The following is a 13,141-nucleotide window of genomic DNA, read 5'->3' on the forward strand; positions in this document are numbered from 1 at the left end:
TTATAAATTTTTTAGGCTCCAAATATCATTTTTTTTATCAAAAACACATGATCCAAGTGTGCATTCCTCGTAAATAGACCACGCCCAACATATTTATGGGGTCGAAACTGCGAAAAAATACCAAAAGAACAGAAAAAACCCATTTAGCATGTTTCATGTAGCACATACCCATTACTCTCTCTATATATATAACTTTAATACATGAAAGTACTAAATAGAATATGCTAAGCATGATCCAATAGTTAGATTTTTCTTTTGGCACTTAAAGCTACGTAAATCAAGTGTGTACCATCATACCACCATAGAAGCGTGTGTGTGCGCACACACACACACACATTATATATATATATATATATATATATATATATATATATATATATATATATATATATATATATATAGAGAGAGAGAGAGAGAGAGAGAGAGAAGGTGATTGTGATAAGTGCTTGATTGGTTTTTCTGGTTTTTTGTTTTATTTTTAAATTCTTACCATACAAATGTGATTTATGTGCTTGATTTTATAGGGATCAGCCCTTGAAGTGTTCGATTCCGACACATGGGTGGATTTTTATAAGGTTCTAAAAATCAACGGTCCAAAATCTTTGTAAATTTTTTAGGCTTTAAATATCATTTTTCATCTAAAACAGATGATCTAATAGATTCCTCGTAAATAGACCATGGCCAAAACATTTATGGGGTTAAAACCCATCAAGCACTTAAGTTTGAAAGCAGTTATTTAACCAATTGGATTTAGGAAACATTCGCAAAATTAAGCTTTACTATATAACCAATTGAACTTACAAAACATTCTCAAATTTAACTGAAGTAGTTCAGTTTGGTTGGACATCCAATCTAGACCCATATTGTTGATATCCCTATTCCATAGTAATCCACGTATGTGGCAGGAAAAGGTAGAATGGTTAACCACAAATACATTTGAATGTATTCCCAAATTGGATACAACAATGTAAGCTTGGCTTCAGCTTTGGTTTTGAGCAAGCACAAGCCAACTTTATAGTTTATCTATTTGGTTAAATTATGTATGTTGGTTTAAAATACAAAAACTTCGAGTTGGTTGGATAAGTTAGAAGTTCATAACAATAATAGCATATATATGGCAAAAAAGTAACTGGATCAACCTAAATCACATTTGGCAGGGGGTCATATTGAGTACTTGACTTAGATTTGAAACATTAAAGAGAGTAAATAAAATTAAAAGTATTGGTGGGATAGAAGATTGTAAGATACGTGCTTTGGGATAGAAGATTGGTTATTAACTGAGTGATCAAGAGAATTTAAATATTTATTTCACATGCCCTACGTGCTTTGGGTTCCCTGTATCATTTTATATTGACAATTTTCCTTTCAATTGATGCGGTTAGGGGTGGCAATTTCTGACACGACCCGCCAACCCGACCCGCCAATCCGCCTCTTAGGCGGGTTCGGGTTGGGCTTAAGCCAACCTGTTTAATAAACGGGTCGACCCGTGTAACCCGTTTATTAAACAGGTCGGGTTCGGGTTGGGGGTATGCCAACCCGCCAACCCGGCTGACCCGTTTAATAAACGGGTTAGGCGGGTGGGTCAACCCGCCAACCCGACCCGCTAACCCGCCAACCCGTCTGCCCGACCCATCAACCCGCCAACCCGACCCTCCAACCCGACCCGTCAACCCGTCAACCCGACCCGCCAACCTGCCTACCCGATCCGTCAACCCGCCAACCTGACCCGCGAACCTGAAAACCCGTTTACCCGACCCAACCCATTTATTAAATGGGTTGGCGGGTCGTGTCGGGTTACCCGTTTATTAAATGGGTCGGGTTCGTGTTTGCCACAGCTGACCCGTTTAATAAACGGGTCGGGTTCGGGTTGAGGTATGCTGACACGCCAACCCAACCCGCCAACCCGACCCGATTGCCACCCCTAGATGCGGTCATATTTATTTATTCATGTATGATAGAGCTGTGACTATTTGCTGACATTGTTGTATATGTTACTGTTTTTATGTGACTTTGTAAAATGCCCAACTAGGGAATGCCTCACAAACTTGAGAACGCTTTTTTTGGGGCTTAAGTTGTCTTCTCCTCCACTGAAGTGAAGCATCATCTTCTACCATCTTCAGGTCATCATGGTACCAAAGCAATTGTATACTCTTTGAGTGCACCATTAGTCCAAGGCATTCCTTTTATCCTTCCCTTCCCCCTCTCTCAACACATCTACTAATCTCTTTTACCCATCTTTTTTCTTTCATCATCAACCAAACTATGCACCCTTACATTATCTCCTACTTTCTACTCATTGCCTTTCTCATCTTAACTTTTCACATCCCAATAGTAAAAAGACAAATGCTTCATCTATTGAAGAAACAATCAAGAGAACAAGAAACAACAAGAAGAAAGTGAGAAGAAGCTTTGGGCCAAGCTTTATTACTAAAAGAATAAGAAGAGATACATCTTAAAGGGTTGACACTCTTTGTGGTTACACTACATAAAAAAAAAAAAACTGTTGACGCATAACCACTAACTACTTGCTACATAAAAAGATAGCATAATATATATATATATATATATATATATATATATATATATATATATATATATTACACTTCTCAATGCTCTCCCTCAAACTTGAGATGATGTTAAGGTAATCATCTTAAGTTTGTAAATTAAGGGCTGAAAGTGTGAATGAACTAAACTTTTGGTAAAACACATCAGCCACTTGCTCCTTTGAGCTCACATGTTCTATATAAATGATTTTTTCTTCATATGTCTTTTTTGTAAAGTAACAATCATTTTAATGTATTTTATCTCCTCATGAAATTCAGGATTTTTAGCAATATGTATGGCACTCATATTGTTACAGTACAAAAAAGTTCTTTTACAAACTTCTACAGAAACCTATGCCGTAGTTTTATATTCTGCTTTAGTTGTAGACAAAGCAATATGACGCTGCTTATTGCTCTTCAAAGATATCAATGAACTGCCAAGAAAAACACAAAAATTCAGTAGAGGAAATTAATATGATCTCTAGTCAATCCTCCAAAATCTAAATTACTATACGCTCTAATGTTTGTGGAGGACGAGGCCAAAAATATATGCCAAAACACTTTTTAAAATGTTATTATAAACTCGTTTGCATGATAATAAAACAATTATTTCTTCCAATATAAAAATGAACATTTTTTTATGCTACAAATGTGTTTTTTATGTAAAAAGTTATGTATTTCCTTTATATATATGATAAACATTGTTGATAAAGGTACTTAAAATTTATTTTTAAGAGAAAATATGTGGCGGTTCTAAACCATGATAGACACTCTTATTTGCATAGATCTAACCACCAAACGTTACTATGTTAGATATAATCACATAGACGTGTTTAACATGTTTTTTTTCTATATCAAGAAATTTTATCATGTTCAATGCAACACAAAATTCAAAATTTTTAAATAATGGAAATTCAACAGCTTATAATTCATGAAAATGCGAATGATTTAAAAATAACCTAAAATATCGAATTGGAAACAATTTTAACACATACAAATAATAAATAAAACATGCTATATATGATGAAACGTTAGTTTTTGGTAAAAAAATAGAATCTATATTTTTTTTTCTGCTATAAAGATTGGGTCTATGTAAATCAAGTGGACACCACCATTTGTTTGCATTTAACCCCCTCAGCATTCATCCCACACACAAGCTACGCCAAAAAACCCTTTCCAAATAAAGATACTAAAAGTGGGTCCCACAGTCACACATGCAGCCATGGCACCTCGAGCTGTCATTATCCCCATGTGCCCCCCACCGCCTTCGGAGGCGAAGTGGGCCCACGAAACATACATGGGGCCATGTCACCTCCAACCATCATCAACCACGCATGATGCCCCATGTGCACATCACCCATGAGAGAGAGAGAGAGAGAGAGGCCTCATAGTTCCTCATAAATCCTGTTGCTTCTCAGATTCAACCAAAAGTTAGGGTTTCTTCCATTATCAAAATGAAAGTCTTTTTAACATTGTAAAAGTTTTTTTTTTATATAAAAGAATTATATATGTATTTTTTATATAAATAATTACTGTTAATAAAGGTACATGGATCTAACCACCGAATGTTAGATCTAATAACATAGATGTGTTTAACATGGTTTATTTACTATATACTAAGAGACTTTATCATGCTCAATACAACACCATTCAAAAATTGAAGTAATGAAAATTGAACAGCTCGCAATTCATAAAAATACATATGGTGTACATTAAAATAATGAATAAAACATGCGATTCAAAAGTTAGTATTTGGGTAAAGAGATTGAATCTATGCAGTGTTTTTTTTTTGTTACAAAGATTGGATCCATGTGAATCAAGTGTACATCATATCTTTGGGTTTGACCCACTCTCAAGCTACACCAAACCCCACTCCCACAAATGTAGATAAACTGAAGTGGGTCCCACAACCACACAGGGAACCATGTCATCCCATCATCATGCCCCATGCGCCCCCACCGCCCGTTGTGGGCCCAAGAAACACGCATGGAGCCATGTCACTTCCAATCATCATCATCCACGCATGATGCTCCTTATGCACATCACCCATGCCATGAAGAGAGAGAGAAAGAGAGGTCGTGTGGGTCCCACGAGCTGGAGGGCAGTCCACACGGGCTGCTGCACACTTACATCTTTTCCTCTCTCTAGTCCATGCTTTCAGACCGAATCGCCTCCTTTCGCCCCGTCTCATTCTCTCTCAGCGCGCGCGCGCGAGAGAGAGAGGCCTCCTAATTCCTCTGAGAGATCATTTTCCTTCTTAGATTCAACCAAAAACTTAGGGTTTTTGCTTTCTCTCTTTTCTCCTCCTCTCCATTCTCCTAATTCTCCCTTTTACCACGTTTGGTTGTTCACACTGACGGACACTCTTTTCCGAGGAATTCTCGCCGGTTGTGAGTTCCTTCCCATTCCCCACCATCACAGAGGAAGCCCAGCTACCCAGATCCGGCCTTCCATGGTTCTCAGGCACCCCCGGCCCCACCATTTCCCAGTCCCAGGCGATCAATCTCGGCGGCCGTGAAATTCGCCCCCGGCAGAGGTGGCGTAGATGCGGGTTTCGAACGCTAGGTACAGATTTCTGGTTGGTTTCTTCTTCCTTTTTTTTATGGGGTGTCTGCGTGGTGGGTGCCGTGTTGCTTTTGGGGATTAGGGTTTAAGGTTACGTGGATCGGCGGGGGATGTACTGGTGTAGGCATATTTTTAGGAATTAGGGTTTGTGGTGCAAGTAGGAAGCCCTAGGGAGTGTTGGAACTGGGAAGGATGGCTTGGTTTCTAGTGTGGTCTGGATTTTCTCCATTCCAATTGCGAAATTCATGAATCGTTATCGGGACTGATTCATGGATCATGGAACGAATGATGTTAGATGGCGTAGAGGGAGAGAGATATTTGTGTTTGTGATTGATACTGGCTTTTTTGTGGGTGCATTAACCGACTTAAGTGGTGTTAGACTCGGGTTTGTCATTTCCGAGCCGATAGCTAGTTGCTTTACCTAATTAGGCTATTTTTTTTCATATTTTTTCGTCGTTCTCGTGTAGTTTAGACTCTCTTTTTTACAGCTGGGGAATATGGCTACTTTGTATTCTTTACTAAGTTTGATTCGATTTCTATCTGGTGTTTGGATTGAGCAATTGGTAGTGATGTTCAAGGAAGGATAATGAAAGAGATTTGGCATCAGATGCTTGGATATTGCATATTTGGTTGCATGAATTATTTGTTTCTGTCAAATTACTCTAGGCATGGGCTGCTCAAGGTTTGGTTAGACCTTCGGATTTTTTCCTTTTGTTTGAACTGGAGTACTGCAATTATATGCTGTAGAGGAGGAAAGCCTGTTCAATGTACTCCACGTAGTTGGTCAGGTTATCATATGAATCAGGCTAGAACACACAGATTAAAGACCTCTGGATCGAGTACATTACTTCTTCCATCGTGTTTAGTCTACTCATATACTGATTGGAAAATATGAACTTTACTGGTATATGTGGCCTCTAACTTGTTACCTCTTCTTGCAACAAATTGTGATCGGTGCTTCTGTAGAAATCTTGTTATTGAATGTGTTCATAAAGATGAAATCATTCAGGAATTATGGTACAATTTTGCCGAAGCACTTTGAGAATTTGTTGCTTAACTTTGGGAAAATAGCAACTTTCCTGAGTATTACAGTGGTCTGAATCTGTGGTCATCAAAGGGTATTTCTTAGCTCTATTAGTAAGTTTCTTGGATAAGTTTGCAGTCATTTGCTTTTATATATTCAATTTGAGTTAGTTTTAAATTTTGAAAGGTCTAGAGATGAGGAGTAACCGAGTAAGTGATGCATTTTCATGTGTCATTTATAATTTGCAAGAAGTTTTATGATAGGGTGTCAAGGTAATTTTTAACACTAGCAAGAAAGATATTGGGACTTTTCATATACAATCGATGGATACATGAATATTGCAGATGAAAATAGTGTAAAATTATATGCAGAGAGACATGTTCTTAGTTGTGGTCAAGCTACTTCAGTGATCTGGTTTAAGCCTACTTGTTTGTGTTAGTTATAGATGAAGTAGCATGATTCATATGCCTCTGGTCATTCCTTGCCCAGATACTATGTTACTTGGACATTGACACGGGAAGAAGTGTCGGACATGATGGGTCTTAAAAAACTAGATACTTGGGCACAGAAATATATATATATATATATAAAGAGATAAAAGAGATATTTAAAGAATTATGCAAACAAAATCATAAAATATAAAATGCACATCCCTTTCCCATTTGTAATTTGATCCTTGATAATTTACAGTTTTATGAACATGTAAGATTGTAAGTACAAAATGTCAAAAACAAATCATCAACACTAATGGGAGTGTCAATGTGCGATGGATACTTTCCATGTATCTTCCACACCTTAGAATAGTGTCCATAAAGCTGGACACTCCTGTCTTTTATGCAAGAAACTGGACACTCCTTGGACACGGTGTGTCCAGACTTCAAACACAATCTAAGGTGTTGGACACCTGACACACATGTCTAAATTTTTGGATTTTTCTAATTTTAAAAACGGCGTGTTGGCACCATGTCCAGGAGTGTCGGTGTTGAGAAGTGTCCGACACCGACACTTCAGCTTAGGTTAAGTGTCCATGTAATATAACTCAGATATAATATACTATACTCTTTGCATATGATGTAGTGCTTATTATCTACATTAGGTTAGGCAAAGAGATATAGGAATTGTTAGAGCAAAAAAGAACAGAGTATCACAGTGCAAGTATGATCAGAATTGCAATAACTTTTTATATTACTCTAACATGGTCAATATGATTAACAAATTACTAGTGGGTTTTTCACGGAATGAAGTAATGGATGCATGTTTTAGTACTGACATAGGTAGACGAATGTTTGAGCTTGGTTTTGGATGGTTCTTAGAGGTTTTCCTTTTTTATCTCTGCTATCTTCAATGTATTCTGTTTGGAGGGGTTACCTTAAGACATGTCTTAACTGTACAATTGTTCTATATTCAACTTAACAAGCCATTATTTGTTGGTCCAACTGTTCCAAGAGATGTATAACACGGGTTCTCTGTGCAGGTTATCCTCCCAGGAGTTCTACTATTTTGATTCGCAGATATATTATGGTTGAAGGATGATCTGCATTTAGTAGGTCAAGCTAGAAGCACCCATATATGTGAGAAGTTACTATTGGATCTTCTCGTCTTTAGTTGGATCAATATATTTTATAATGTTCAGAACTTCTCATCATATGGGGCTTCAATTTTGTATTGATTTAATGCCAATGTAGTGTTATTTATAAGGAATCTCTGAAACCCATTGGGACTAGTGGAGTGCAAGCCAAAGTGAAAAGGAAACTGTTGAACATTTTCTGCAAGCTGTACCATTGTCAGTATGCCTTCATGGTGGGGGAAATCTTCCTCCAAGGAAGCAAAGAAGAAGACAGGAAAGGATAGCATATTTGAAAATTTGCATTTTCGAAAATTGAAGATCTTATCTGAAGAAAAAAGTGGCTTTCGATCTAAAGCTGGCTCTAGAAGACGCAGCATTGACACAGTTTCAGAAAAGGGTTCTGGTTCCCGAGCAGAGTCTAGATCACCATCACCATCTAACCAAGTTTCGCGTTGTCAAAGTTTTGCTGATAGGTCGCATGCCCAACCACTGCCGCTTCCAGGTGCACAGCCTTCATGTGCAGGTCTTAGAAAGCCAGGAAACAGCGAACACCAATCAAAATTGAACAAGCATAGAAAACCATCATCCTTTCTTCCTCTTCCTGCTCCTGAGAGGACATTAAATAAGCCTGATGTTACTGATGCTGATGGAGGTTTGGGGACTGGGACTGCCTCTGTTTCTAGTGAGTGTTCGATTGATAGCGATGATCCAACTGAACCACGTCAGGCCATTGGATATGGTCATCTTAGTCCTAGCGGCAATGAACATTCCAATAAAAGTGTTGCTAACAGACCTTCCAGGTTAGTTTGCGTCCGACTTTATTTATTATGTTTTCGACAAGCAATTGTTAATAAAGTTTATTTGCAACAGTGACTATTTTATGCTGCCATCAGATACCTTTGATTTACTGCATCTTATTATATTTTATTTTAAAGTGGGGCTGACTTTTTTTTTTGGGGGGGGGGGTGTTCTGTGGCTGAAGTGTGATACATCCAGGTCATTCTCCTATTCTCAGCCAAAAGAATTCAAGAGAGACACCCAAACCAGCAAAGTTACCCCAAAGCTACCAGATTCCTCATACTTCAAAGATACGTGGACCCTTAAGCACCATTGAGCACCCACCCAGCTTACAGATTCCTCAGTATCATGCTTTTGGAAGTGCTCCTGATAGTTCGATGTCAAGCCCTTCTAGAAGTCCATTGCAGGTCTTTGGTTCTGAGCAACAAAATGGTTGCTTTTGGGCAGCAAAGGCATACCCTGAGGTTGCACCCTTTGGGTCAGGCCACTGTTCCAGCCCAGGATCAGGATACAATTCTGGACATAATTCTATGGGTGGAGATATGTCAGGACAACTATTCTGGCAACCTAGTAGAGGTAGCCCAGAGTGTTCTCCAATACCCAGCCCCAGAATGACAAGTCCTGGCCCTAGCTCTAGAATACACAGTGGCGCTGTCACACCATTGCATCCACGTGCTGGAGTCCCAGCCCCAGAATCACCAACTAGCTGGCAAGAAGACGGAAAACAACAACAATCTCACAAGTTACCTCTGCCTCCATTAGTAATATCTAATTCTAATCCCTTTTGTTCATCAAACACATCAGCAACCAACTCCTCAGTCCCACGGAGCCCTGGCAGGGCAGAGAATCCCCCCAGTCCTGGTTCACGCTGGAAAAAAGGAAAGCTTTTGGGCCGCGGCACATTTGGACATGTTTATCTTGGATTTAGCAAGTATGTATATTCTCATAGACATCATAGTTAAACGTGCTAATGTGCTGTGCATTTATTGGCTTTTCACTTAAAGTATCTTGCTGGTTTTACATACTTGAGATTTGTGTCATGTTATTTTTTCTCATGTCCTATGTCACATGGGTGCGGGGATTCGGCACTTCCAAAAAACCCGGGTGCGGGGGTGCGGCAGGGGCAAAAATGTATATATATATATATATATATATATATATATATAAGGGGGGTCCGGGGGGTTCCCCTGGCGCGGCTGCGCGGTCAGTGGGCGGGGGTCCAGGGGGGGCCGCCCCTGCGGGGGGTTATAGGGGGGCACCCCCCCCCCCCCCCCCCCAGATTTTTTTTTTTAAATTCCGCAGCCCATTTCATAGGGCAAAATAAAAAAAAACACAAAAAATGGACCAAAATAACCCTGGGTGCGGTCAACGCACCCAGGGTCAGGTTGACCGCACACGCGTCGATGTGGGTGCGGCACCCTGCTAGCCGAGTCCCTGTGACATAGGTCATGTCTTTCCTTTGTGCAAACCCCTGAAAGATTACTTGTACTTTGTTCAAACATCTTAGTTGTACTTGCTCGTGAATCATGTAATAAGGAATTCATGGATTTAAGATTATTTGCTAATGAATTGAATTTCTTCTGATATACATTCAAGCATTATATTACTCATGATTTTGAGATTGTTGGTCGTTGCTGTTAAAAGTCTGTTGTTACACATTCACGCTCTAAATTTTTTTCCTGATCTACTTTTATTCCATGACCTGACTTTGTGATCCTTTTTCTTATCTTCAGTGAGAGTGGTGAGATGTGTGCAATGAAAGAGGTCACTTTGTTTGCTGATGATGCAAAATCAAAAGAATGTGCAAAGCAACTGGGACAGGCAAGTACCTTTTCTTGGATCTGCAACATGTTCTACTTCCTGTCTGAAGGGTTTATTTTTTTACATCTGCTGTCTAAATCTTGCAGTTGTTTACTTTAACGTCTCTTGATTGGCCAGTCAGAATTTTGTGAATTTCTAAGACCACATGCTTTAACAGGAAATTGCTCTTCTCAGTCGCTTGCGGCATCAAAACATAGTACAGTACTATGGATCCGAAATAGTAAGCCTCATTCTAATCATCATTTTCTTTGTTGCATTTATTGTGGCTTTATAACCTTTTGGGTCTCTTTCAAGCTATTTGTACTGCCTAATATTATATGGTAGTATTGTGTAATTTTTGTCCCACTCATACTACTTCAGTGCATGGGCTCATACTTCAAAGGTTCAAAATAGCAAGATAAATGCTATGTTCTGTTTTGGAAATGCCTACTAACATCTCAGAGAGTTGGCCACCTTCATCTCTGAGGCCATGCTTTACTTAATGGTGTGACCATACTGTACACTGCACCATCCCAGTTTCATCGAAAAAGATCAATAACATACTTTCTTAGAGTTACTTGCCACTTTGATCCCAAGAAAGGACCTGAGGTGTCTCAAAAGAACCGGGTATAATGTATGCAGGAGATCCTTAGCTTTAGAACCTTTTTGGATTTCTTTCAAGCTATTTGTATTGCCTAATACCATATGATGGTATTGTGTAATTTCTGCGATTTTGTGCAACTAATGTTACTTCATCTGCATGAAGTATGAACTCTTGTTTCTGAGGCTCAAAATAGCAAGATGAGTGTTATGTTCTGATTTTGGAAATGCCTACTAACATCTCAGAAGGTTGTCCACCTTCATCTCTAAGTCCATGATCTACTTAATGGTGTGATCATACTCTATACCCCCACCATTTTCCTTCGAAAGATAATAACATGCTTTCTTAGATCAATCACTTGCCGATTTTTTTCCAAGAAAGCACTTGATGGGTCTTAAAAAAAGTGGGTATAGGTTTGGAAGGAATTCTTATCTTACTTTTATTTGGCAGAAGATGAACTAATTCTTGTTTAAGCGTTCAGTAATCACAAGGGGGGTGTTTGTTATACTCCCACACATTATATTTATAAACCATTTCAAACAGTTTGTCAACAATCTTCTGCTTTTTCAAAATATGTTATAGGTTCATCAAAACAAAAATAATCTGCTGTTTGTTGTAAATGTTTATAAGTCAAATTGATTTACTAAACTTGTTTAACCTCATTGGGTCCAACTTAAATGTATATTTAGAAACCTTTTCAAACAGTTTGTCATCCAAACAACAATAATCTGCTATTTCTGTAAATATTTAGCAAGCAGTAAACACAAGTACATCCAAACAAAGTGTTGTAGTAGGCGAATAGGCATTGATTTCATGGATCATTTATGACATAAAATGGTGCATTGTCTCTATTGTGCTACTATGCAAACTATTCAAAACTCCGATTATAGTAATATTGATATATTATGAAACCAGCTAAACTGCCTGTCCTGATGGACGGGGTCACTGAGAGACAAAAACAGCAAAAACTTAAGCCGTGACAATATGAAAACAAAATACTATTTAAACCCAAGTTAGTATGAGGGAGGCAACAAGAGGGCCTGAGAAAGTCATAAAAAGAAAGAAAGAAAGAAAGAAAGAAAGACTCCATAACAGAATTTTTGGATGATTGTTGGTTTGGAAGAAACTAATAAAACAAACACTTCTATTTATGCAACATTCATTCACACAAATGCATGCTTAAACATTTTCATGCAACAAACACACTCCTATCTAAAATCATGACGAGTACGACAAAAAAATCACTTCTATTTTCATACATTCAAATCATGTTCAGTATGATCTCCGAACTACAATCACAATAGATATCGACAATTAAGTGGCGTGTGTGAGTAGGAAAGTGCTACAATAAAAATAAATTTATTGGGTGATGCATTTGAACCACGTACTTACCACGGGCATTTACTCGATTTGCATTTCGTATTGCATTGCATTCAATGCACATTGGCTTATAACTGTTTTGATACTTAGTGTAAGTATCACATTTTTAGTATATCCTGCACTCAAATTAATTAAACATATAGGAAACCATAGCACTCTTAGATATCCATGACTACGTGCGGTGTGTGCGCATAACTTGTAATTTAGTGAAGTATTTAGCACAACATCATGCTTACGCAATTAGTGCCTAAACATGCTCTCTACAAGTTCAGTTAATGAAACTTACTTTAATAATGTGAAAAACAACAAATCGAAACACAAAAGTCTGAGGGGTTTCGAAATCCGCAAAGATCGCTCAAGCAACGATGCACCAAATACTGGTGCATGGTTGAAAATACCAAAATCTCTAAAAATATGAAATTCTCAAAAATCCAGAAAGATAAGGTGAACCACCAATAAATATTAACTGCTGAATAGAAAATGCTGCATACACCAACATCTACATCTCACCAAATTTGGTTACTGCAAAACATAGATTAAATATTTTAAATAGTACTTTTGATTAAAATAACAAAAATGCTCCTTGGTTAAAAATTAAGTTTTTTAACTTGCTAAATTCATCTAGTAAATTCCAAAATTCAATGATATCACGTCAATATTTTACAAAACTCTTAAAAACATATTTTTGATCAGAAGTAATATAATTGGTTGTTAAATATCTGAAATAGTTTTATAATTATCAATTTTACCCTTGTTAGCCAGAAATGAATAATTGAGCATTTAAACACCAATAAATGAGATTTAAATGATAAAAACACATTTCTAACTTAAAGATAAATATGAATTATTTATTTATTAATAAT

The 13,141-nt window shown here is 37.9% G+C and overlaps 1 protein-coding gene across 5 annotated transcripts in view; it reads left to right on the forward strand.

Annotated features, from left to right (window-relative positions):
- The window catches only part of LOC149818946 (mitogen-activated protein kinase kinase kinase YODA-like), a 40,831-nt gene that overhangs the window by 7,850 nt on the left and 19,840 nt on the right, over nt 1-13,141 (forward strand). For 3 of the 5 annotated variants that reach the window (XM_089984082.1, XM_089984078.1, XM_089984081.1), the window contains exons 1-5: nt 4,731-5,108; nt 7,607-8,499; nt 8,682-9,428; nt 10,231-10,318; nt 10,476-10,538. In XM_089984082.1, coding sequence (XP_089840208.1) covers nt 7,922-8,499; nt 8,682-9,428; nt 10,231-10,318; nt 10,476-10,538 — 1,476 coding nt within the window. In that variant the 5' untranslated portion in view covers nt 4,731-5,108; nt 7,607-7,921. Of the gene's footprint in view, nt 1-4,730; nt 5,122-7,606; nt 8,500-8,681; nt 9,429-10,230; nt 10,319-10,475; nt 10,539-13,141 lie in introns of those variants that run through there. The other 2 variants (XM_089984079.1, XM_089984080.1) reach the window with 2 other exon arrangements.

This window comes from Nuphar pumila, chromosome 13 (genome assembly GCF_984573655.1).
Source record: "Nuphar pumila chromosome 13, dmNupPumi1.hap1.1, whole genome shotgun sequence".
Classification (NCBI taxonomy): Eukaryota; Viridiplantae; Streptophyta; class Magnoliopsida; order Nymphaeales; family Nymphaeaceae; genus Nuphar; species Nuphar pumila.